Genomic DNA, 25,917 nt, shown 5'->3' on the forward strand with positions numbered 1-25,917 from the left:
ACAATTATTCCCTATTTATTGATAAGATTAGAAAACCAACAACACAGTTGACATTAAAGAAAGAGTGGTTTGATTTCTCCTTTCAGAATTATTTCCAAATCCTCAGCGAGTAAGATGGAGGCCGTGACTTTTCTTTGTGGTTTCTTTACAACTTGAATGAGAATTGCTGCAGCAAAGTTGCCAAGATGCAGTAACATTATCAGCACAAGAAACACAGATGCAAAAAGAAACAAGCCTGGGCATGCACGCAAACTGGCTAAACTTCCTTAAAATAGAAAAACTCCTACAAGTTGTGTGCTTTAAAATGTGCTAATGTTCTGAAAAAGAGAGGGCTATTTTCTGATTTTCCCCCTCGAGCATTTCTTTACTCATACCTTGCACTTCGTCCATCCATAAGGACTCTTCAGTGCCAAATAACATTTTGAGAGAGAGGATATTTTCAGAACTCTCCTGTTCTCAAACCCCTTAGTACAAAGAATCAGTGCACTAATATGTCTTTCTAATAAAATTCACTCTGAAGTAGGTACAGTGATCAAGTGCATCTCACAGAAACATTCCCAAGTGTTTCAACTATAATGAATTACTTTGAACCAGAGTGACAATATTATTATTATTGTTGTTGTTAGGTAACCAAATTCAACGGTCAATTTGCAGAGGTTCTGTTGAAGCCCAAATTTCTTTACCCGTCAGTCTGGCCTCAATAAAAGTCGAGATGGATTTGCAGGTATAACATTAGTTATTTTATTCAGCTTGCAAGCTAAACTTAGTCCACAGTGATACAGATAACATGTTGCTCTCTGCAGCTCCGGGACTAAGTGTGTCCTAGACAAAGAGCTCCGTACTGATACATTCAAATGGCATTGAGTTTCACATACTCGACGTCCATAGGTCATCCTATGTCCCTCCTGACCTGTTTGATCTATTATGATTGGCTCACTTCCAATCCCTTTTTCCGGCCCCTACCAATCCAGCATCACTCTCATAGACACACCTCTTCCTGCTTTTTCCATGCGGTCTAAAGTCCTTTGTCTCTGAACTAACCAGAATCAAAGTGGCTTATTTCTACATTACATTAACTATTTTATATCACATTCGTCAGTTCCACAGGTCTCCATGAAATAAAGTCAGTTAATGGTAGGTGATGTTGCCGGAGGGAAAATAAATTTTGGCTACAGTATCAGGTAGACTCCATGGGCGGGATTCTCCGGCCCCCTGCCGGGTCAGAAAATCGCCAGGGGATGGGGGGGGCGCGCGGCGTGAATCCCGCCCCATCGCTCCGACTGACGAATTCTCCGGCGCCGTTTTCTGGTGGGGGCGGGGATTGCGCTGCGCCGGTCGGGGGCTGTTGGCAGTGGCCCCCCGGCGATTCTCCGGTCCCCAATGGGCTCAGCGGCCGCCTGTTTTCAGCCAGACCTGCCAGGGTGGATTAGGCCAGGTCTGTACCGGCGGGACCTGGCACTGAGGGCGGCCTGCGGAGTCCTCAAGGGGGGTGGGGCCCATGGTGGCCTGGCCCGCGATCAGGGCCCACCGATCTGCGGGCGGGCCTGTGCCGTGGCGGCACTCTTTCCCTCCGCGCGGCATGTGTAAAGCTCCGCCATGGCCGGCGCGGAGAAGAAACCCCCTGCGCATGCGCAGGAAACACGGCAGCGGTTCTGCGCATGCGCCAGAACACGCAGGCGCTCCTGCGCACGTGCCAACTTGCGCCGGCCGGCGGAGGCCCTTCGGTGCCAGTTGGCATGCACCAACCACTCCAGCGCCGGCCTAGCCCCCAAAGGTGTGGAGGATTCCGTACCTTCTGGGCGGCTCGACGCCAGAGTGGTTCATGCCACTCTTTGGCACCGGTACGGCCCGCCCCGCCAGATACCGGATAACCCCGGCCCATGTTCTTAGAAACAACAGAACAGAATGTTAACATAAACCTGGAAAAGCAAAGAGTGGCTTAGTTTAAATATCTCATCCAGGAATGGCATTTTAAACAATGCATCATTGCTTCAATAATGCACTGTTCCAGCCAAGATGAGGTGCACAAGTTTTATGATCCTCATTATTTTGACTCAATACTTCCTTTGTTTCTGGAAAAATATGGGAAACAACTAATCATTTAACAGGTAAAATATACTGTCCATTATTGAAAAACTATATCTTCAAAACTAAAGGGACATATATTGCCCATGACTGGTTAAAAGCATAAATGCAACTTTTTACAATTGGACAAATAAATGCAGTGCAATGGAAGAAGACATAAATCTGAAGTACATTGTTTTTCTAATTCTGAATGGACTTCAGAGATGGTCAAGCTCCTGTGAAAACTAAAATCAAACAATTGTGAGATGGCAATTGAGGAAGCTACTGTCTTTATATTTCTCCTCTATGCAGAGATGCTATTCTGCATATCTACCTTATTCCACACAAGCTACTAGTCTAATCAATGAATAGCAGCATTCAGGATGAAGTTTTTTTAAAAATTGAGAGTACCCAATTCATTTTTTCCAATTAAGGGGCAATTTAGCGTGGCCAATTCACCTGCTCTGCACATCGTTTTGGGTTGTGGGGCAAGATCCACGCAGACACGGAGAGAATGTGGAAACTCCACACAGACAGTGACCCAGAGCCGGGATTGAACCTGGGACCTCGGCGCCGGGAGGCTGCAGGGCTAACCCACTGCGCCACCATGCTGCCCCATTCAGGATGAAGTTTGATCAAAATTTCTCTATGGTCCTCATGGAGCTCGAGTATTGGAGTAAATGGGCTGACAGGTTAGAGTACTTTATTAGTTACAAGCTTAGTTTTGAAAATGTAATTTTTCAACTTTTAACTGACTAGAAATTTTGCAGTTTGAACTGGAACAGAGGCCACATTCCAATGTGAAGGTGAGAAACAAACAAATTACCCTCAGGTGAGTGTGAGGAGAGAGACATTTCTTATAAGACATCCATCAAAACTCGTAACTGCCTAACGAAGAGACAATAAAAATGCAAGATAATGGATGTTAGAACAATGGTTGCCACAGACAGACCCATCCAAAACCTCTTATTAATCCAGAAAATGGCTGAAATATTCCAAGGCAAAGCTGCCAACTACAAGAGAAAGATTGCAAGTGACACAGGCGATGTCAAGAAAGTCTGCAACAATGAAATAAACTGAGGGCTGTTCGTTCTCTCCCTCCCTCTTTTGGAAAAAGCATGTCGCCCAGTTCGAGAAGCCAACTCTACTAGAAACCTACCTCCAAACAAATATCTTGGAATAATTGCAGCATCATCCACATCCAACCACATCCAAGAAAACAGCTAACATATATCTGCCACAATGTTTAAAATTTACGCCAGAAAGACAATTAAAGGACACTTAATCGTATCTTATTTGATGTTTTTAAAAAATCAGATTCTATCGCCCCTTATTTCTGATACGTGTTTGTGTGTGTGTGCGTGTATGTGAGTGAGCCCTAATGACTGTTTGAGGGCCGAATGCTCGACATTGTGTTTTAAAATTATTTTTCTTGGGTTTAGCGGTTAATAAATTTGCTCCTTCTTTGACTCATGAAAACTTTGTTTTATTGCCTCCTTGTTGCTCACAGCTTTAATAGGCAAATACATTCTGATTTGGGAAAAGGCATGTCCTCGTAAAAAAGAAAAATAAATCTTTGTTGACACCAACCTGGGGGCGGGTAAACACAAAACCTTCATTATATTTTAGTGGAAGTTACATTGGCACCTTGCTGCAAAATGTGATGAACATACCAAATTGACAACATTCCCCTGAAGGATAACATTCAGTCTGATGTAAGAGAAATGAAAACTTAAAGTCATGTTTCTTGTTGAATGCTATGAATAACTATGCAAAGTACCATAATTATGAGAAACATTGCTTTAACTTTAGACTGAAGTGCCAGCTTTGCTGTGGTGGTAGTGGTAGCTGTCTCACTTCTGAGACTTGAAGGAGCACTCTGGAGACTTGAGCACATAATACAGGCGACCACATAATAATAATCTTTATTAATGTCACAAGTCGGCTCACATTAACACTGCAATGAAGTTACTGTGAAAATCTCCACACTCCGGCGCCTGTTCGGGTACACTGTGGGAGAATTCAGAATGTCCAATTCACCCAACAATCATGTCTTTCGGGACATGTGGGAGGACTCCGGAGCACACAGAGGAAACCCACGCAGACATGGGGAGAACGCGCAGACTCTACACAGTGACCCAAGCCAGGAATCGAACCCGGGACCCTGGCGTGTGAGGCAACAGTGCTAACCACTGTGCTACCGTGCCGCCCAATCAATACAGTACTGAGGGAGTGCACAAGACAGCCATGTGCATGAGATCACAATCCGAGGCTATGTCTGTCCTCCTTGGGTATATACAAAAGATCTCATGGTGCTCTCCGTATTTGCGTGGCTTTCGCCCCCACCACACAAAGATGTGCAGGTTAGGTGGATTGGACACGCACAATTGCCCCTTAATTGGAAAAAATGAATTGCATACTCTAAATTTTTTTTAAAATCCCATGGCGATATGAAAGGAGGAGACTTCTGGCCAATAGTTATCTCTCAACCAACATCATTACAGATTATTTGGTCCTCTATCTCAGTTGTCTGTGGGATCTTCCAGTGTGCAAGTTGGCAGCTGCATTTCCCCACGAGACAATAGTGACTACACTACAAAAGTGCTTCAGTGGCTGTAAAGAGCTTTGGAATGTCTTGAGATTGTCAAAGGCACTGTATAAATACAAGTCTTTTCCTTTACTAAATGCAATGAAAACAACTAGCACAAACAACAAAGTATCTCATGAAAAATAACAATCTGTTAGTGAATAAATTACTGATGGTTTGACATGTACTTTCTGATTCACTTCAGCCTTTAAGGGGTTTCACATTCATTGCAAATTTTTAAAATTGACGCTTGTAGCATAGCCCTTGTATTCCATAAATGTTCCAAATTATTATTATATTTTAAAATTTAACAGTACCCAATTATTTTCCACAATTATGGGGCAAGTTAGCGTGGCCAATTCACCTGCTCTGCACATAGTTTTGGGTTGTGGGGCAAGATCCACGCAGACACGGAGAGAATGTGGAAACTCCACACAGACAGTGGCCCAGGGCCAGGATCGAACCCGGGTCCTCGGTGCCGTGAGACAGCAGTGCTAACCACTTCGCCACCGTGCTGCCCAACTGTTCCAAATTATTTCCACAAATATTTTCATGAATGAATTTCTAAACACTAAAAAGATTTACCTCACAGGCTTCAAGACTCAATTCACGAGAACTACTATTGGTGTTTTTTAAAAGAAAATGACAGCTTCCCTAAAGACAATAACACATTGAGTAGTAAAAAAACACAACAGCTGTAGTCCCTTACATGGTATGTAGAAATGTCCGAACAAACACACCCGATATAATGCCATTATCAACAGGAAAAATTACAGCTAACCAATTAACAATGGTACTTGAAATCAGTAAAGCCAAGAAAACATGTCATCTTATATTACACAGGCCATTATGTTCAGTGTCAACATAATCAACAGTAAAGTCTATCAGACTTTTAATCCATTGTGTTCCCCAAGTCATAAAATAGTTTCTCTTTAAATCTACAGAACAGTGAGATAGCACACAAGAGATTTATCACAGTGTCTCTTATTTAGTGATCCACTTTAATAGTAAAATCCCAGTTAGTCCATTTGACAGTTAGGTGATAAGATATTCTGGCTATTGAGGTAATCTTAGTGGAGCACTGGACCAAATAGTACGGCAAAGCTTGGCAGTTTACCATCATGTCCAAAGAAGATGCCCTGAGTAAATATCACTGATGCCCTAAGTAGCAGAAACTGGCCACAGTAATAGAGGAAAAAAAATTGTATTTACACAGTACCCTTAATAACTCAGCAAAACATTCCAAGGCACTTCAACGGAGCACTATCAAACACAATTTGACACCAAGGCACATATGTGACATTAATGCAGACAACCAAAAGCTTGGTTTTAAGAAGCATCTCAAAAGGCGGAAAGAGGTATAAAGGAGGCAAGGTATAAGGCAGGAATTTTAGAGTTTGGGGCCTTGGTACCAAGACAACCACCAATGGTGGAGCAATTAAAATTGGGGATGCTCAGAATGCCAGAATCAGAGCAGGACAGATGTCCCTGAAAGCTGGAAAAAAACTGAGAGATAAGGAAGGGCGAGACAATGGCAGAACTTGCAAACAAGGATGCAAATTTAAAAAATGTGGTGTTGCTTAACTGAGAGCTAATATAGATCACCAAGCACAGAGGACGGTCAAAAGTAGCAATTAACAGATGCCTAAAGATTTGTTCTATTAATTGCCCAGTTCAGTAATTTCATTGGTGGCAACCAAACATGTTAAAGTATACAACAAAGTTATAATTGGATTTTCATATGTACCAATAAGAGTTACCCAGGAATTAGAACATCCCTTAGCAACAGAGCTAAACATTATTAATTTCATTCCAGGAAAATGCATGTTCAATACAATTATATGATGACAGACTGAATCATTTTAAACGTAATAAATGCTGCCACTTATTGACCAGAGGCAGAACTACAGATTGCTTTCCTCATCTATGACATTAAAGCTAGTTGTGAAGATACCAAATGTCAAACACTGCAGCTATAGTGTTATGCACTAATGCTGCTTACGATAAGCCAAAACAATATAAAATATTATTTGATTAATAAACCAGCCAAGCCATCCAGCAGAAACCCATATTTAAGTGTTGGTCCATAATATGTCAATATTATAACACAACTATTGGCATTTGCCTTTATTTACGGTCAAATGTTACAGTAACTTCAGGTAAGGACATATGGACTAAGCTCGCCACAAAATTGGTAATGAGGGGAGTCTGTTTTGCAGCTATTTAATGTTTGCAAATTTTTAATTAAGCCTGGATTAGCTGTCGAGAGATTGTTCTAGCATTGTGATATGTGTTCAATAATGCCAATTAGCCTGTCTGGCACTGAAAAGTAACTTTTACTAATGTATAGGGACATTCTTTATGGCTTCAATTATTCTTGGACATATTAAAAAGGTAAAATGAAATATTTCCTTTCAACGTTTTCCTTTGTCTCTTTTTCCTCTCACTTAATCTCTCGCTTTGTCTCTTTCCGCACCTTTACCAAGTGCTACTATTAGCTTTCAGAATACAATGCAAAATACCATAGAGATGAAATGGGTACAGCAGAGCATCAGTCACTGCCCTTCCACAGCAGATCATACGGGTGGCAGAGTGGCAGTGGTTAGCACTGCTGCCTCACAACGCCAGGGACCTGGGTTCAATTCCAGCCTTGGGTGACTGTCTGTGTGGAGTTTGCATATTCTCCCCGTGTCTGTGTGGATTTCCTCCAGTTTCCTCCCACAATCCAAAAGATTGTGGATTGGCCAAGTTAAATTGTCCCTTGGTGTCCAAAAAGATTAGGTTAGGTTATGGAGAGAGGGCATTGGCCTGGGTGGGGTGCTACTTCGGAGAGGGTCAGTGAGGCTCGATGGGCCAAATGGCCTCCTTCTGCACTATAAGGGATTCTATATGCCATTGAATCATGAGAAAGCAGACAGTGATGAGTGAACACAAGATCAGGTACGACTTTTAGAAACATATATGTTGACTTAAATCATTAAAAAAGAAATTTAAAGACAAACAAATTATTTCAACTAATATATAAACTTATAACAAAATGGTTAACAGCCATAATTTATTTATAAGAAAAACAAATCAAAATGTAAGTTCATATCATTACCTAGTTGAAACTCCTTTTTGGCAAACATGCCTGACTTGATTACTGCTTACATTTAAGGTGCAAATACAATATCTTCACGGGATCTACATCTGATCTCAGTAAAATATGTAATGTAAATTGTGAACTCCACTTAATCCAAAACTGTCAGTTGCAAGTCTCGCATCCTTATCATGAGCTTACAGGCAAATCAGAAGTTTATTTGTAAAACGTTCCATTTACCACATTAGTTAGACTTGAGTCAGGTTCGTGAAAATATTTCAATCAGTTTGAGATCACCTTGAATTAATGCAACACTATAGGCAGACAGCACACAAATGTAAAGTATTACTCACTGAGGTCCTCTGCTAGTTGAACTCTCCTTCCTGTCAACAGCTGAACTTTTTTAGCATGGTCTTCAGCAAAGTCCTCCAACACTTCTTTCACATTCTTTTCAAGACGTCTCACTGGTATTGATGGAAAACAGAACTGTTTAGGTTTTAAGCTCTTGATGAATGGTAATTTTTGTCACTTACTTAAGAATTAAAATGTGCAACTTTTGTATCCATTAAACAGTTACTGTTGATGCTAGCAATGGATTACTTTTGAGTGGTTTTAGGCTTGCTGCTCAGTGATGCCAGATGTGCAAGGTGCTCATCTTACTATAAATAGTTGTCATGTATTGGAGAATTAAACTATTATCTAACTTATTGCATGACAAGTAGTAGCTTTTCACACTTCAGGCTTTTCAGAAAAAAATCTTTCACACTCCATAAGATGCTTTAAATTTCTTTAAAAGCAGTACATTCCATATGCACAAAATTCCATGATTAATATTAAGAGTAAAACCTATAATAAAACTATGGCAAGAGGATGAAAACCCATCAGAGCCACTGCAAAGTCCTCATACCAGATTGAGCTTTTGTTGGCAGTTCATTTTTTTAAAACACCCAATTCACATGGTAGCAACAAAGAGTCTGTGCCAAACCACGAATCTTGAGATAAAAATTAATCTATCAACACTTATCAAAGTGTCTATTAGTCCATTCCAGCCCATCGCAGACCCGCACAGCTTCTTTGAGGAGGTGCGCCAACAAAAAGTTACGTACGGCCTAGATGAGAGGGAGGAAGTAAAGCTAATCGTTATGAGCCTTAGCCAGTCCGTAAGATCAGCTTTGCCCGAACCCCAAAATGTAGCAGGAGGAACCGTACAGGAAATGAAAACAGCCATATTAGATGCCATCGGGTATAACAAAGGAAAACCAGTCGGGGGTTTAAATCACTGCAGGCAAAAGAAGGCAGAACATCTGACCGCATTTGCTGGTCACCTATGGATTCATTTCATGGCAGTCTACAAACAGTTGAACCGCGCACACCTAAATGGTCCCGCACCTTAGTCTCGCATGCCACAGACGCAGGTCAAAAGGCTTGTGTAAACTACGACCCGACAGACCACACACACACAATGAAGTTTGAGTATTGAAACGACTTTCTAGAGCATGGGAACAAACCCTTCACCGACAACAGATCAGGACGAGATAGAAGCAAACATGCACCCAGTCAGGACTAGTCAGGGACCTGCATGGATAAACGAGGGTAGAGGAGAAGTCCAATATCCCAGGGAACCATACCCAAGCTTCTCCACCTTACGTGCACCGGGGGTCATGTTACAACTGTGGGCTGTCAGGACACTTTGCCCGAGATTGCAGGAGACCCCCGCCACCAGCTAGACTAGCCCCCAGATATGAAAGAGAACACCATCCACAGCAGCTACAAGGTCCCAGTTGCCCCATGCAAACTGTGAGCGCTTACCCGCCACTTCTCATGGCAGGGACACCTTAGCAATGCCACTTCATTTTTGTTTCTCTCCTCCTTCCTCTTCTTCGGCCACACTGCACCGACTCCATATGCTAGTTCCACCCCAGGCCAAACGTGATTGCGGCTAACAAATATATAAAACTGGCCGCCCTGAAATTCGGCTGGTTAAGACAAGCCTCAACGACCACTAGTTGCAAGTAAAGACTGGTCGAAGAAATTGTCATACCACTCCCCGCATCGACCACAAGCTGCAAGAGTCTCTGTACTTTCAAAATTTGCATTTCTTGTCTCTCAAAATGGTATTTCAAAAAAAAAAATATGAGGGAGTCACACATGGTGACAATCATAATGGGTAATTGGAGTAAGGAGAGAAAGACTAATAAAACAAGATATTAACCAAAGATAATAACAGATACTATGCTTGCATCCCCAGGATTACACGGAAAACAGAAAGCACAGGATGAAGCAAGGACTACTGACGTGCATTTGGATCATCGCTGGACTTCTGCAACTGCGCGCACAACGGACTGTTTTAACAAACCCCACACCAGCCCCGAACACTACCACACAACAGGCCACCACCAGCCCGGGCACACGCCACACATAAAGACAGACACGAAACCCCCACATGGTGCGAACACATTTGCCAAATGAAACCCCCTTTCATACATAGTAGAGGCCCTTCTAGTAATTGCAATAATCTGCAGTGTCATTCAGACACTTCGACTCCGTAAATGGCGAGGAAAAGCCTCCCGCTCCCCGATGTATACAGTCCAATCCCCCTTCTTTGGAATTCAACAAAATTAAACTCATGTACCAATCGCTGCTAAAAACACACCATGTACCCAAAGTTGAAATGTGATACGGCTGTTTTAAATTTTGTACTGTATATAAGTTCTTTGATATTCACCAGCAGCATAAGAGTAGCTTAGATAGTGTTAGCTATAGATCAACTGTGCGGATAAATTAAATGTTTTATAGTGACCTGAATTAGAGTGACCGTTAGAGATGAATTAATTTATGGATGTATTAATGGAATATTAGGTAAATGTCCCAAACCATAAGATAGAGTAGAACCTTGCCTTGACCAAGGGTGACTGGGCCACCAAGGATGAACAGGGATCAATAGTGTGATCCACCACGCTTCGCGTTCAGGATCAAGAGGACAGAATGTAGCCATCAAAGAAGGCCACCTGCAAAGGACCATGGGAATTATGGCCAACCCAGGACTCAGACAGATACAGAGCCTATGTGTATCTGAAACACAGGTAACCAGACCTGATCGAAACCCCCACTCGTTTGCATTTTAATGGCCCATTTTGCCAGGACAATAGAACTCCATTCAAGCAACCGGTGTAGCCACAGACTGATCGGTGCCACTCCCTTTACTCAGAAAGCCAAGGTCAATGACTGCTAAGGACCCGACCAGCTACCACGGCACCCGCCCCTTTATTGGCCGAAATCGAAGACAGTGATCAGAGCACTGTCGAACTATTGGGTCCAAGGTTAAGGGCCGCCCCAAAGAGCGCGAAATCCCAGAGGGATAAAAGAGAGCACAGCCATGTGTTCTGTCTCTTTTAGATCCGGCCTGTGCCAACCCAATCATAGCAGGAACAGCCAGCCAAGTTCAAGACCAACGATCTGATGGATGAGCCCAGCAGAGACAGAGACACTTTCTTCGAACCAGCCAAGTGAAATCCAGATAAAGGCCGTATCCATTTGCACAGTGCCGGTTGCCCTGACATTAATTGTAGGTTATTGTAGCTGATAGGTATAGTTGAACTCGTAGTAGATATTGTGTTTGCATGTTGAAATAACTCTTGTGTATGTAAATAAACCATCTTTTGAACTAACTGGTTGTGTGGTCATTTGATCGATATAAGGGAAGGCTTGTGGTTCACCAACATTATTACAGAGCAACAAATCCAATTATGATAGTAAATCAATGTTACTCAGATGAAGAATAATTGGTGTCCAACTTGAAACTTAAATCCTTTTCAATTAAATTTTCAAATAAAATAGGACAAGCAGTGACTTCCATTACAAGTTGAGCAGAAATGTCCTCCAATTAAATATTGGAAAGACCGAAGCCATTGTTTTCACTCTCAATACGAACTCCATTCCCTAGCTGCAGACTTGGTCTCTCTCCCTGCAAATGTCTGCGGCTGAATCAGACTGTTTGTAACAATACCGTCATATGCACCACCAGATGAGCTTCTTACCACATATTCACACCATCATGAAAACTGCAAATTTCCATCTCCATAATGTTGCCCACCTTGGCTCACCTGCTGTTTAATTCCTCATCCACGCCTTTGTTACCTCTAGACTCAGTTATTTCAGTGCAGTCCTGGCCAATCGCCCAAGTTTTGCCCCCCGTAAAGCTAAGGTCACCCAAAACTCTATCCTCTGCACCAAGTCCTATGCACCCTGCATCTCGGTTTGTTGGTCTATATTGGATCCCAGCTACACATCGCCTCGATTTTTAAATTCTCACCCTGATTTTTAAATTCCTCCATGGCTTTGGCCCTCCCATGTCCATCAGGCCCACCACCCTCTGAAATATTTATGCCCCTCTATTCTGGTCTCTTTAGAATCCCAGATTTCAATTGCTCTACCACCGGTGGACATTCCTTCAGTTGTCATGTCCTAAGCTCCAGAATTTCCTTCCTAATCATCTATGTCTCTCCTCAAGATGTTCCTTAAAACATGCTTCTTTGACAAAGCTTTTATTCATCTGACCTCATAGCTTACATGGCTTGCCATTAAGTGCCTTGGGCCATTTTATCAACCTAACCTACACCCCTTCAATTTACTGCAGTCCATGTGCCTGTCTAAGAGTCGCTTAAATGTCCCTAATGACTCTGATTCCACCACCTCTGCTGGCAGTGCATTCCACACACCCACCACTCTCGGTGTAAAGAACCTACCTCTGACATCTCCCCTATACCTTCCACCAATCACCTTAAAATTATGTCATCTCGTGACTGCCAATTCCACCCTGGGGAAAAGTCTCTGGCTATCCACTCTATCCATGCCTATCATCACCTTGTACACCTCTATCAAGCCACCTCTCTGCCTTCTTCGCTCCAGTGAGAAAAGCCCTATATTAAAGGTTCAACATAAAAATAGGTTATTGCTGTTACCGATGCAGGTTTCATCAGAAACAGGATCTTAACTCACCTTCAGTATTTATTAGCTGTTGTCGGAGTGTGTTTGCTGTAATAGCCAGCATTCGTTGAATGCGCCAGAATAGGATAACATTATTGCATTCCAGCTGTGGAGCATGGGAGAGGATGAGAAACGAGACAATATTTTGACAATCCTTTAATCACGTGCTTTTATTTCAATTGTGATTACAGTTAGGGATCTTAATACTGAAGAATGAAACAACATTCCTACTGTTCACAGTCAAATATCAAGCAGGTTAGGTACAATATTGCTAATGTAGAGCAACAGTCTTATAACTCTGCCCCAAATTCATAACAGAAAACCCATTTGCACCAGTGTGAACATTTCCATTTCCTACACCGGCTTTTTAAATTACGGTTGCTTTTTCAGTCTCTATTTGTGAGTAAGTTATAGTTGTTTGCTGCATCTAGGTAAAGTAGATGGCAAATTTAAATGTAGGCGAGAGTGAAAAACCTTAACCTCCTCGGAGTATGAGTGTGGGGATCGGTTTGGGTCTTTAAAATAGTTACCAAGAAGTTATGAGGTTTTATTTTTTCAAACATTTTCTGAATAACTATTAGCGTAACCCTGGTGGAACAATCCAAAGTTAGCAATTTAAGTCGCTTTTTCAGATGGTTCACAGTGCAGCTCAATTGCCCAGAGGAAGTTAGCACATCAGGACAATTGCCATGCAAACCCTTCCCTGAGAACTTCCAAGTGGGATTCCCCAGCCCATCTTTGGGGGGTTACCCCAAATCCGACAGTGTGGAGCCTGGAAGTTACAGCCCAATATTAATTAAGAAATTACTGAAAAATTGAGATACCTGCAGGGACACGAGTAAATTGAACTCTGCTATATGCACTGCTTTCCAGCAAATTGTATGCACAAATCAAGATTTGTTCTAAAAAGCAGACCGATTCTATGGAACTTTGAATTTCGATCTGTGTTTGTTTTGAACTGCCTACATCATTGCATATACTGGCGCATTTTGTTACCCTTTGAAACATTAACATATTTTTGCCACATTATAGTGGACATTTCAGTAAAAAATATTCAATGGATTTTATGAACATTTCGCCAGTTCTGCCTTCTATTCGCATTGAGGATTATGCTGCAGTTGAAATTAGAACAATCTGTCCTGAGAGTAACATAATTAAATATTTTCTGAAGATTTTGAATGTAAGTGTGGGAATGTCCTATAATACACAGTACCATATGGCTATTAAATATATATATATTTTTTTATATATGTATATTTTAAACCATACAAGTTAGTGTTGCGACGTTTTCATGTTTTCTATTGAATCTTTTATTTTGTTACGTTTGGTACTAAAGGTGGATCCACTCTCATTGCGGCTATTTTAAAAAACAGCATCTGAGAAGCAATCTACAATAGAGATAGCGAGAAATTACAGAAAGATAAAAATGACTGTTTCAAGGACATTCGGTACTTCTTTCATATCATATCTTTTCATACCTCAGAATCTACAAAATGCCTTTGGTAATAGTGGAAACCTCTTCTGCAAAGATTACAATGGTTCAGTGATTTCTTTAAGAAGTGTTTTCGGTAAACTTGGTGCCAAGTATCTTTAATCTAGAGAAAAGGACAACTTAAGTCAAGGTATTTATTGAAGTCAGTGACATGTTCTAACAAGACAACATGGTTCTTCAGGGGCTGTAATAAGAACAAAAGAACAAAGAACAATGCAGCACAGGAACAGGCCCTTTGGCCCTCCAAGCCTGCGCCGATCACGTGTCCTATCTAGACCAATGACCTGTATCCTTCTATACCCCGTCTGTTCATGTGCCTATCCAGATAAGTCTTAAAGGTTGCTAACATATCTGCCTCAACCACCTCACTTGGCAGTGCATTCCAGGCCACCACCACCCTCTGTGTAAAGCGTTTCCCTCGCACATCTCCACTGAACATCCCCCGCCCCCCTCACCTTGAACTTGTGCCCCCTTGTAATTGTCATTTCTGCCCTGGGAAAAGCCTCCAACGGTTCAACCTATCTATACCCCTAATAATTTTATAAACTTCTGTGGGCAGCACGGTAGCACAGTGGGCAGCACATGTGGGCAGCACGGTAGCACAAGTGGATAGCACTGTGGCTTCACAGCGCCAGGGTCCCAGGTTTAATTCCCCGCTGGGTCACTGTCTGTCCGGAGTCTGCACGTTCTCCCCGTGTCTGCGTGGGTTTCCTCCGGTTTCCTCCCACAGTCCAAAGATGTGCAGGTTTTATAGATTATCATAGAATTTACAGTGCAGAAGGAGGCCATTCGGCCCATCGATTAGGTGGATTGGCCATGCTAAATTGCCCTTAGTGTCCAAAAAGGTTAGGAGGGGTTATTGGGTTACGGGGATAGGGTGGAAGAGAGGGTCGGTGCAGACTCGATGGGCCGAATGGCCTCCTTCTGCACTGTATGTTCTATCAGGTCGCCCCTCAGCCTCCGTCTCTCTCGGGAGAACAATCCCAGTTTATTCAATCTCTCCTCATAGCTAATACCCTCCATACAAGGCAACATCCTAGTAAACCTTTTCTGTACTCTCTCCAAAGCCTCCACGTCCTTCTGGTAGGGCGGTGACCAGAATTGGACACAATATTCCAAATGTTGTCTAACCAACCTTCTATATAACTAACAATTTTCAAACTTTTATCCACGATACCCCGTCCTATGAAGGCAATATGCCATATGCTTTCTTTACCACCATTTCCACCTGTGCTGCCACTTTTAAGAATCTGTGGACCTGCATGCCCAGATCTCTCTGTGTCTCTATGCTCCTGATGGTTCTGCCATTTATTTTATAGCTTTCACCTGAATTGGATCTACCAAAAGGCATCACCTCGCATTTGTCCGGGTTAAATTCCATCTGCCATTTCTCTGCTCAATTTTGCAGCCTATCTATATCCTGTTGTATTCTCTGACAATCTTTATCACTATCCGCAACTCCTGCATTCTTAGTATCATCCGCAAACTGTCTAACCAGACCCGCTACGTCATTTATATATATTACAAAGAGCAGAGGTCCCAGTACTGATCCTTGTGGAACACCACCAGTTACAGACCTCCATTCGGAAAAACACCCTTCCTCTGTCTTCTATGGTCAAGCCAGTTCTGAATCCATCCAACTAGTTCACCCCTGATCTCATGTGATTTAATCTTTTGCACCAGCCTTCTATGAGGGACCTTAACAAATGCTTTATTAAAGTCCATGTAGACAACATCCACAGCCCTTCCCTCATCAATCATTTTTGTCAACTCCTCAAAAAATTAAATTAAATTAGTGGGACATGACCTCCCTCGTACAAAACCATGCTAGTGATTCCAAACAAACCTGTTGGGCTTTAACTTGGTGTTGTAAGACTTCTTACAAAGATTTCTGTTAGAGGCCCAGCGATTTCACCTCGTCTTCCTCAGTAATCTGGGACAGATGCCATCTGGCTCTGGGGAATTTGTCAATCTTAATGCTTTTTAACACAGCTAACACTTCCTCCCTTGTAATAACGACCTGTTTTAAAGTGTTTGCAAATCCCTCTAAGACACCACCAATCAAAGTGTCCCTCTCCTTTGTGAATACCGATGCAAAATATTCATTAAGGACCTCACCTACTTCTTCTGGTTCTACACATAATTTCTCTCCTTAGTCCTCGAGTGGACAAACTCTTTCTCTAGCTACCTTCTTGTTCCTAATATAAATATAAAATGCCTTGGGATTCTCCTTAATCCTGTCTGCCAAGGACATTTCGTGATCTCTTTTTGCCTTCCTAACTCCCTGCTTGAGCTCGTTTCTACTTTTTTTTGTATTCAAGTGCTTTATCTGTTTTTAATTGCCTGTACGACACGTATGCATCTTTTTTCTTTTTGACAAGATTCTCAATTTCCCTGGTCATCCATGGTTCCTGAATCCTGCCTTTCCTGTCCTTCCTTTTTACCGGCACATGCCTGTCCTGCACTCCCATCAACTGCTCCTTAAAAGACTCCCACATGCCAAATGTGGATTTACTCTCAAACAGCCTCTCCCAAACAACAGCCTCTAAATCCTGCCTAATCTAGTTGTAGTTAGCCTCCCCCCAATTTAGCACCTTAATCCTAGGACAACACTCGTCCTTTCCATGAGTATTTGAAAGCTTACGGAATTGTGGTCACTGTTCGCCACATGTTCTCCCACTGCAACTTTGATTGACCTGGCCAGGCTCGTTCCCTAGTACAAGGTCGAATACAGCCCCATTAGTAGTCGGACTATCCACATATTATTCCAAAAAACCTTCTTGGACACACTTAACAAATTCATCACCATCCATAAGTTTCTACGTTTAAGAACATCCCATCATATCCAGCTTACTAAAAAGATTTCCACACAGTTCTTTCTTTCCGTAAACATAACTTGCATTTATTCCATACAATAAAGTTTCACTGCTCACAGGAGTTACATTTCCTTGGAACCTCACAAATGGCAACATTGTGAATATACTTTAAAATGGGAGTTAGATAAATTCCATTCATCTTAAAATTTGGTATGGATCAAAGATCAAAGAAAATAAAAACTATGTTTTTAATAAATTTACTAGAGAAACTTCACATACAAATAAAACAAGAACCAAAATTTGTCACACTTACAGAAGGTTACTTCTGAGTGGAGGTGGGGAGAGCGGGTGAAGTGGCTGATGAAGACATGGATAAAAAAAACAAAAAACTGTATTTTGACTGCTTAGTTTTTTGCTCATCAATTTTCTCCAGAGGAGCAATAACATTATCAATCATTCTACAAAAGGAATGCTTCTTTCCACGTTTGCATCATTGTGTGTCATCTATTTTCTTCCAATGTTCAGTTGATCTCATCATGTCTGACATCACCTTGGTGTAAAATTTGCTTTGAGGCTCTGCTACTGTTTAAATTAATTTAATTTCATCAGTTCCACCAAGTCTTCTGTAAAAAGTTCCTCTTGATGAGATGGAAGCAACTCCTCTACTTCATCTGTGGCCAGATCTTAGTCGCCCCTCAAACTTGTTTTGCCAACTCAAATAGCTTGGTTATTTCAGCATCCACACTAAGGGACCCTGTGAAAGCATTCATAGCCTCAGGCCAAACATTTTCCCAAGCAGACATTTATTGTTGATTCTCTAACCTCATCCCATGAATCCTTAATTAGCCCTACTGTTCTAAGAATGTTGAATTCCCTCCAGCAATCACAGACAGTGGTCAAAGTATTGGTTTGCATATCTACCCAGCCAACTTCATATTATGCAGACCAAAACTCTCAAGCGATCAAACAATCCGGTACTGGCTGAAAATTCTCTGGAAGGAAGAGAGGCTCCTTCTGCATCACCTTCATCGTCACTATTATCACCAGTAGCATCAGCACCACCCCTGTTCACTACTTATGCGCTGGGATATTTCAAGCGCCTGATTTCTAATGATTGGACCATTAAACTGGGGTCCTCCTTTTGGATTCCCCAACTTACAAAGGTTAACCTGGCAGACACCAACACTAACCCTTATTTTATCTTCAGAAACAAGATTTGGAGCTGCAGTGGTAGCTGGCGACACTGTGGAGCATCCGCGAGACAGTATGTGTTGTGGATAGAGCGTATATAGAGGTGGTTACACCATGGGCTCAGACTCCACAGTCAGGCAAAGAATGGGTGACCACCAGGCAGAACAAGACAGATAGGCAGGCAGAGAAGGAATCTCCTGTGGTCATTCACCTGCAAAACAGATATACCGCTTTGGATACTGTTGAGGGGAATGACCTCTCAGGGGAAAGCAGCAACAGCCAAATTAGTTGCATTAGGGTTGATTCTGCTGCAGAGGGGAGGAGTAAAAAGTGTGGGAATGCAATAGTTATAGGAGATTCAACTGTAAGGTGAGTGTTTCTGTGGCCGCAAATGAGACTCCAGGATGGTATGTTGTCTCCCTGGTGCTAGGGTCAGGTACGTCTCGGAAAGGTTACAACACCTTCGGGAGTGGGAGGGCAAACAGCCAATGGTCGTGGTACAAACAACATAGGTTAAAAAAAAGGATGGGGTCCTAAAAGTAAAATATAGAAAGTTAGGAAGAAAATTGAGAAGTCGGGCCTCAAAGGTAGTGATCTCAGGATTACCACCAGTGCCACGTGCTGGTCACAATAGAAATAGCAGGATATATCGGAGAAATACGTGGCTAAAGAGATGGTGTGAGGAGGAGAATTTCAGATCCTGGGGCATTGGGACCGGTTCTGGGGAGGTGGGACCAGTACAAACTAGACGGGTTTCACCTGGACAGGATCAGGACTGATGTCCTAGGGGGAGTATTAGCCAGAGTGGCTGGGGAGGGTTTAAACTAAAAGGGCAGGGAGATGGGAACCTATGCAAGGAGTCAGAAGAGGAGGAAACAAGGACAAAAACAAAAGACAGAAAGGGGATAAAGAAAAGTGATAGGCAGAAAAACCAAGGGCCAAATTTAAACAGGGCCACAATGAAAAATATTGGGAGTGGGTTAAGTAATGTTAAAAAGACAAGCTTAAAGGCTTTGTGCCTTAACACGTACAGCACTCGCAATAAAATGGATGAACTCATCACGCAAATAGATGAAAACGGGTATGATATAATTGGGATTACGGAGACATGGCTGCAGGGTGGTCACAGATGGGAACTGAATATCCATGGTTATTCAGTATTTAGGAAGGACAGATAAAAAGGAAAAGGTGGTGGAGTTGCATTGCTGGTTAAAGAGGAGATTAATGCAACAGTGAGGAAAGATTTTAGCTCTGACAATGTGGAATCTGTATGGGTCGAGCTGAGAAACACCAAGGAGCAAATAACGTTAGTCGGCATTGTATATAGACCATCAAACTGTAGTGGTGCTGTTGGGAATGACATTAAACAGGAAATTACAGATGCATTGGATGAAGGAACATCTGTCAATATGGATGATTTTAATCTGCATATACATTGGGCAAATCAAATTAGTCACAATACCATAGAGGAGGAATTCCTGGAGTGTATACGGAATGGTTTTCAGGATCAATACGTTGAGGAACCAACGAGAGAACAGGTCATCCTAGACTGGGTATTGTGTAAGGAGAACAGAATCATTGGCAATCTTGTTGTGCAAGACCCCTTGGGGTTGAACGACCATAATATGATGGAATTTTCATCAAGATAGAGAGTGACGTGGTTGATTCTGAGACTAGGGTGCTCAATCTTAATAAAGGAAATGACAATTGTTTTCATAAATTTAGAGGGTTTCCCCCCCCAATTAAGGGGCAATTTAGTGTGGCCAATCATGCACATCTTTGGGTTGTGGGGGTGAAACCCACGCAGACATGGGGAGAATGTGCAAACTCAACACAGACAGTGACCAGGGGCCGGGATCGAACCCGGGTCCTCAGCGCCGTAAGCAGCAGTGCTAACATCGGCGCAACATCGAGGGTCGAAGGGCCTGCACTGCGCTATAATGTTCTATGTTCTAACTAGTTGGCAGACAGGAAACAAAGAATAGGAATTAAAGGGTCTTTTTCCAAATGGCAGACAGTGACGAGTGGGGTACCGCCGGGGATCAGTGCTGTGATCCCAGCTATTCCCAATATAAATTAATGATTTATAATGGGGGACAAAGAAAGGCTGAGCAATGAAATACATACTTTTTGGTTCTGTCTTCACAAATGAGGACACAAATAAGACACCAGAAATGTCAGGAAATGCATATTAATGATGAGAGGGAGGAACTGCAGGAGATCAATATTGATGAAGAAATATTGGGGAAATTGATGGGATTGAAGGCTGATGAATTCCCTGGGCCTGATAATCTACATCCCAGAGTACTTTAGTGGCTCTAGAAATAGTTGATGCATTGGTGGTCGTCTTCCAAGCTTCTATAGATTCTGCAAAATAGCGCCTGTAGATTGGAGGGTAGCTAATGTGATTCCACTATTTAAAAAGGGGGGTTGAGAGGAAACAGAGAATTACAGACCAGTCAGCCTGACATCGGTAGTGGGGAAAATTCTAGAATCCATTATCAAAGATTTTATAGCAGATCACTTAGAAAACAGAGACAGGATCAGACTGAGTCAGCATGGATTTATGAGGGGCAAATCATGCTTGACAAATTTATTTTCGCTCAGGTGTTATCGTGCAGGGCGCAGAGGTTGCTGAGTGAGTGCTTGCTGAGAAGGGGAGTGAATAACAGGTAAGCTCTTTCTTTCTTTTTTTTATCTGGGGGGATGGCAGGGAAGGTAGTGCAGTTCCTCCTGCAGAATGTTTGAGGTGAGAGACGCCGTCAGTGTCCCTGCTGATTTCATCTGTGGGAAGTGAACCCATCTCCAGCTCCTCAGAAACCGCATTAGGGAACTGGAGCTGGATGAACTTCGGATCATTCGGGAGGCAGAGGTGGTCATAGATAGAAGCTTCAGGGATGTAGTTACTCCGAAGAATAAAGATAGATGGGTGACGGTGAGAGGGGCTGGGAGGAAGCAGTCAGTACAGGGATCCCCTGTGGTCGTTCCTCTTAGTAACAAGTATACCGCTTTAGATACTGTTGGGGGGGGACGACTTACCAGGGATAAGCCATGGGGTGCAGGTCTCTGGCACAGAGTCTGTCCCTGTTGCTCAGAAGGGAAGGGGGAGAGGAGTAGAGCATTAGTCATTGGTGACTCCATAGTTAGGGGGATTGATAGGAGATTCTGTGGGAACGAGAGAGACTCGCGGTGATATCTCGGATCGTGTTTTCGGGATCCTTAAGGGGGAGGTGTAGCAGCCCCAAGTCGTGGTCCACATAGGTACCAACGACATAGGTAGGAAAAGGGATAGGGATGGAAGGCAGGAATTCAGGGAGCTAGGGTGGAAACTTAGATCTAGGACAAACAGACTTATTATCTGTGGGTTGTTACCCGTGCCACATGATAGTGAGACGAGGAATAGGGAAAGAGAGGAGTTGAACACGTGGCTACAGGGATGGTGCAGGAGGGAGGGTTTCAGATTTCTGGATAATTGGGGCTCATTCTGGGGTCGGTGGGACCTCTACAAACGGGATGGTCTACATCTGGACCAGAGGGGTACCAATATCCTGGGGGGGAAATTTGCTAATGCTCTTCGGGAGGGTTTAAACTAGTTCAGCAGGGGCTTGGGAACCTGAATTGTAGCTCCAGTATACAGGAGGTTGAGAGTAGTGAGGTCATGAGTAAGGTTTCAAAGTTGCAGGAGTGTACCGGCAGGCAGGAAGGTGGTTTAAAGTGTGGCTTCTTCAATGCCAGGAGCATCCGGAATAAGGTGGGTGAACTTGCGGCACGGGTTGGTACCTGGGACTTCGATGTTGTGGCCATTTCGGAGACATGGATAGAGCAGGGACAGGAATGGTTGTTGCAGGTGCCGGGGTTTAGATATTTCAGTAAGCTCAGGGAAGGTGGTAAAAGAGGGGGAGGGGTGGCATTGTTTGTCAAGGACAGTATTACGGTGGCAGAAAGGACGTTTGATGAGGACTCGTCTACTGATGTAGCATGGGCTGAGGTTAGAAACAGGAAAGGAGAGGTCACCCTGTTAGGGGTTTTCTATAGGCCTCCGAAAAGTTCCAGAGATGTAGAGGAAAGGATTGCAAAGATGATTCTGGATAGGAGCGAAAGCAACAGGGTAGTTGTAATGGGGGACATTAACTTTCCAAATATTGACTGGAAACGCTATAGTTAGAGTACTTTTGATGGGTCCGTTCTTAACCAATGTGTGCAGGAGTGTTTCCTGACACCGTATGTAGATAGGCCGAGAGGCGAGGCCATATTGGATTTGGTACTGGGTAATGAACCAGGGCAGGTGTTAGATTTGGAGGTAGGTGAGCACTTTGGTGATAGTGACCACCATTCCATTACGTTTACTTTAGTGATGGAAAGGGATAGGTATATACCGCAGGGCAAGAGTTATATCTGGGGGAAAGGCAATTATGATGCGATGAGGCAAGACTTAGGATGCATCGGATGGAGAGGGAAACTGCAGGGGATAGGCACAATGGAAATGTGGAGCTTGTTCAAGGAACAGCTACTGCGTGTCCTTGATAAGTATGTACCTGTCAGGCAGGGAGGAAGTGGTCGAGCAAGGGAACCGTGGTTTACTAAGGCAGTCGAAACACTTGTCAAGAGGAAGAAGGAGGCTTATGTAAAAATGAGACATGAAGGTTCAGTTAGGGTGCTCGAGAGTTACAAGTTAGCTAGGAAGGACCTAAAGAGTGAGCTAAGAAGAGCCAGGAGGGGACATGAGAAGTCTTAGGCAGGTAGGATCAAGGATAACCCTAAAGCTTTCTATAGATATATCAGGAATAAAAAAATGACTAGGGTAAGAGTAGGGCTAGTCAAGGACAGTAGTGGGAAGTTGTGCTTGGAGTCCGAGGAGATAGGAGAGGTGCTAAATTAATATTTTTTGTCAGTATTCACACAGGAGAAAGACAATGTTGGCGAGGAGAATACTGAGATTCAGGCGACTAGACTAGAAGGGCTTGAGGTTCATAAGGAGGAGGTGTTAACAATTCTAGAAAGTGTGAAAATAGATAAGTCCGCTGGGCCGGATGCGATTTATCCTAGAATTCTCTGGGAAGCTAGGGAGGAGATTGCTGAGCCTTTGGCTTTGATCTTTAAGTCATTTTTGTCTACAGGAATAGTGCCAGAAGACTGGAGGATAGCAAATGTTGCCCCCTTGTTCAAGAAGGGAAGTAGAGACGACCCCGGTAACTATAGACCAGTGAGCCTTACTTCTTTTGTGGGCAACATTTTGGAAAGGTTTATAAGAGATAGGGTGTATAATCATCTGGAAAGGAATAATTTGATTAGACATGTTCAACACGGTTTTGTGAAGGGTAGGTTGTGCCTCACAAACCTTATTGAGTTCTTTGAGAAGGTGACCAAACAGGTGGATGAGGGTAAAGCAGTTGATGTGGTGTATATGGATTTCAGTAAAGCGTTTGATAAGTTTCCCCACGGTAGGCTACTGCAGAAAATACGGAAGCATGGGATTCAGGGAGATTTAGCAGTTTGGATCAGAAATTGGCTAGCTGGAAGAAGACAAAGGGTGGTGGTTGATGGGAAGTGTTCAGACTGGAGTCCAGTTACTAGTGGTGTACCACAAGAATCTGTTTTGGGGCCACTGCTGTTTGTCATTTTTATAAATGACCTGGAGGAGGGCGTAGAAGGGTGTGTGAGTAAATTTGCAGATGACACTAAAGTCAGTGGAATTGTGGACAGTGGGGAAGGATGTTACAAGTTACAGAGGGACATAGATAAGATGCAGCGCTGGGCTGAGAGGTGGCAAATGGAGTTTAATGCAGAAAAGTGTGAGGTGATTCATTTTGGAAGGAATAACAGGAAGACAGAGTCCTGGGCTAATGGTAAGACTCTTGGCAGTGTGGATGAGCAGAGCGATCTCGGTGTCCATGTACATAGATCCCTGAAAGTTGCCACCCAGTTTGAGAAGGTTGTTAAGAAGGCGTACGGTGTGTTAGCTTTTATTGGTAGAGGGATTGAGTTTCGGAGCCATGAGGTCATGTTGCAGCTGTACAAAACTCTGGTGCGGCCGCATTTGGAGTATTGCGTGCAATTCTGGTCGCCGCATTATAGGAAGGATGTGGAAGCATTGGAAAGGGTGCAGAGGAGATTTACCAGAATGTTGAAATGAAATTAAATGAAAATCGCTTATTGTCACAAGTAGGCTTCCATGAAGTTACTGTGAAAAGCCCCTATTCGCCACATTCCGGCGCCTGTTCGGGGAGGCTGTTACGGGAATTGAACCGTGCTGCTGGCCTGCCTTGGTCTGCTTTCAAAGCCAGTGATTTAGCCCTGTGCTAAACAGCCCCTGTATGGAGGGAAGATCTTATGAGGAAAGGCTGAGGGACTTGAGGCTGTTTTCGTTGGAGAGAAGAAGGTTAAGAGGTGACTTAATTGAGGCATACAAGATGATCAGAGGATTGGATAGGGTGGACAGTGAGAGCCTTTTTCCTCGGATGGTGATGTCTGGCATGAGGGGACATAGCTTTAAATTGAGGGGAGATAGATATAAGACAGATGTCAGAGGTAGGTTCTTTACTCAGGGAGTAGTAAGGGCGTGGAATGCCCTGCCTGCAACAGTAGTGGACTCGCCGACACTAAGGGCTTTCAAATGGTCATTGGATAGACATATGGACGATAAGGGAATAGTGTAGATGGGCTTGAGTGGTTTCACAGGTCGGCGCAACATCGAGGGCCGAAGGGCCTGCACTGCGCTATAATGTTCTATGTTCTAACTAGTTGGCAGACAGGAAACAAAGAATAGGAATTAAAGGGTCTTTTTCCAAATGGCAGACAGTGACGAGTGGGGTACCGCCGGGGATCAGTGCTGTGATCCCAGCTATTCCCAATATAAATTAATGATTTAGATGAGGGAACAGACTGCAATATCTCTAAATTTGCAGATGACACACAGTTGGGTGGGAGGGTGAGCTGTCAGGATGCAGAAATCCTTCAGTGTGATTTGGACAAGTTGAGTGAGTGGGCAAGTAAATGATAGATGCGGTATAATTTGGATAAATGCAAGGTTATCCACTTGTGGTCGCAAAAACAGGAAGGCAGACTATTATCCGAATGGCGAGAAATGTGCAATGAGACTTGGGTGTTGTGTACCAGTCGCTGAAGGTGAGCATGCAGATGCAGCAGGCGCTAAATGAAGTGAATGGTATATTGGCCTTCATAGCGAGAGAATCCGAGTACAGGAACAGGGGTGTCTTGCTGCAATTATACTGGGCCTTGGTGAGACCATACCTGGAATAATGTGTGCAGTTTTGGTCTCCTTATCTGAGGAAGGGTGTTCTTGCTCTAGTGGGAGTGCAGCAAAGATTTACCAGACTGATTCCTGGGATTACGAGACTGATGTATGAGGAGAGATTGAGTCAGTTAAGATTCGCTGAAGTTCAGAAGAATGAGGGGGGGATCTCATAGAAACCTATAAAATTCTAATAGGATTAGACAGGTTAGATGCAAGAAGGATGTTCCTGAAGGTGGGGATGTCCAAAATGAGGGGTGACAATCTAAGGATATGGGTAGACCATTTAGGACAGATATGAGGAGAGATTCCTTCATCCAGAGAGTGGTCGGCCTGTGGAATTCATTACCGTAGAAAGTTGAAGCCAAAACGTTTGTATTTTTTAAAGAGGCAATTAGATATAGCACTTGGGGCGGGGGGGGGGGGGGAAATCAAAGGATATGGGACATG

General features: G+C 43.2%; 1 protein-coding gene across 5 annotated transcripts in view; it reads right to left on the bottom strand.

Annotated features, from left to right (window-relative positions):
* Positions 1 to 25,917, bottom strand: part of opa1 (OPA1 mitochondrial dynamin like GTPase) — a 141,583-nt gene that overhangs the window by 23,590 nt on the left and 92,076 nt on the right. For all 5 annotated transcript variants that reach the window (XM_072474308.1, XM_072474306.1, XM_072474307.1 and 2 more), the window contains 3 exons: positions 14,195 to 14,311; positions 12,729 to 12,822; positions 8,084 to 8,194 (listed from right to left, as the gene is read on the bottom strand). In XM_072474308.1, the coding sequence (XP_072330409.1) occupies positions 8,084 to 8,194; positions 12,729 to 12,822; positions 14,195 to 14,311 (322 nt within the window). The remainder of the gene's footprint in view (positions 1 to 8,083; positions 8,195 to 12,728; positions 12,823 to 14,194; positions 14,312 to 25,917) is intronic.

The sequence above is a fragment of the Scyliorhinus torazame genome, chromosome 14, assembly GCF_047496885.1.
Source record: "Scyliorhinus torazame isolate Kashiwa2021f chromosome 14, sScyTor2.1, whole genome shotgun sequence".
In the NCBI taxonomy this organism is placed as follows: Eukaryota; Metazoa; Chordata; class Chondrichthyes; order Carcharhiniformes; family Scyliorhinidae; genus Scyliorhinus; species Scyliorhinus torazame.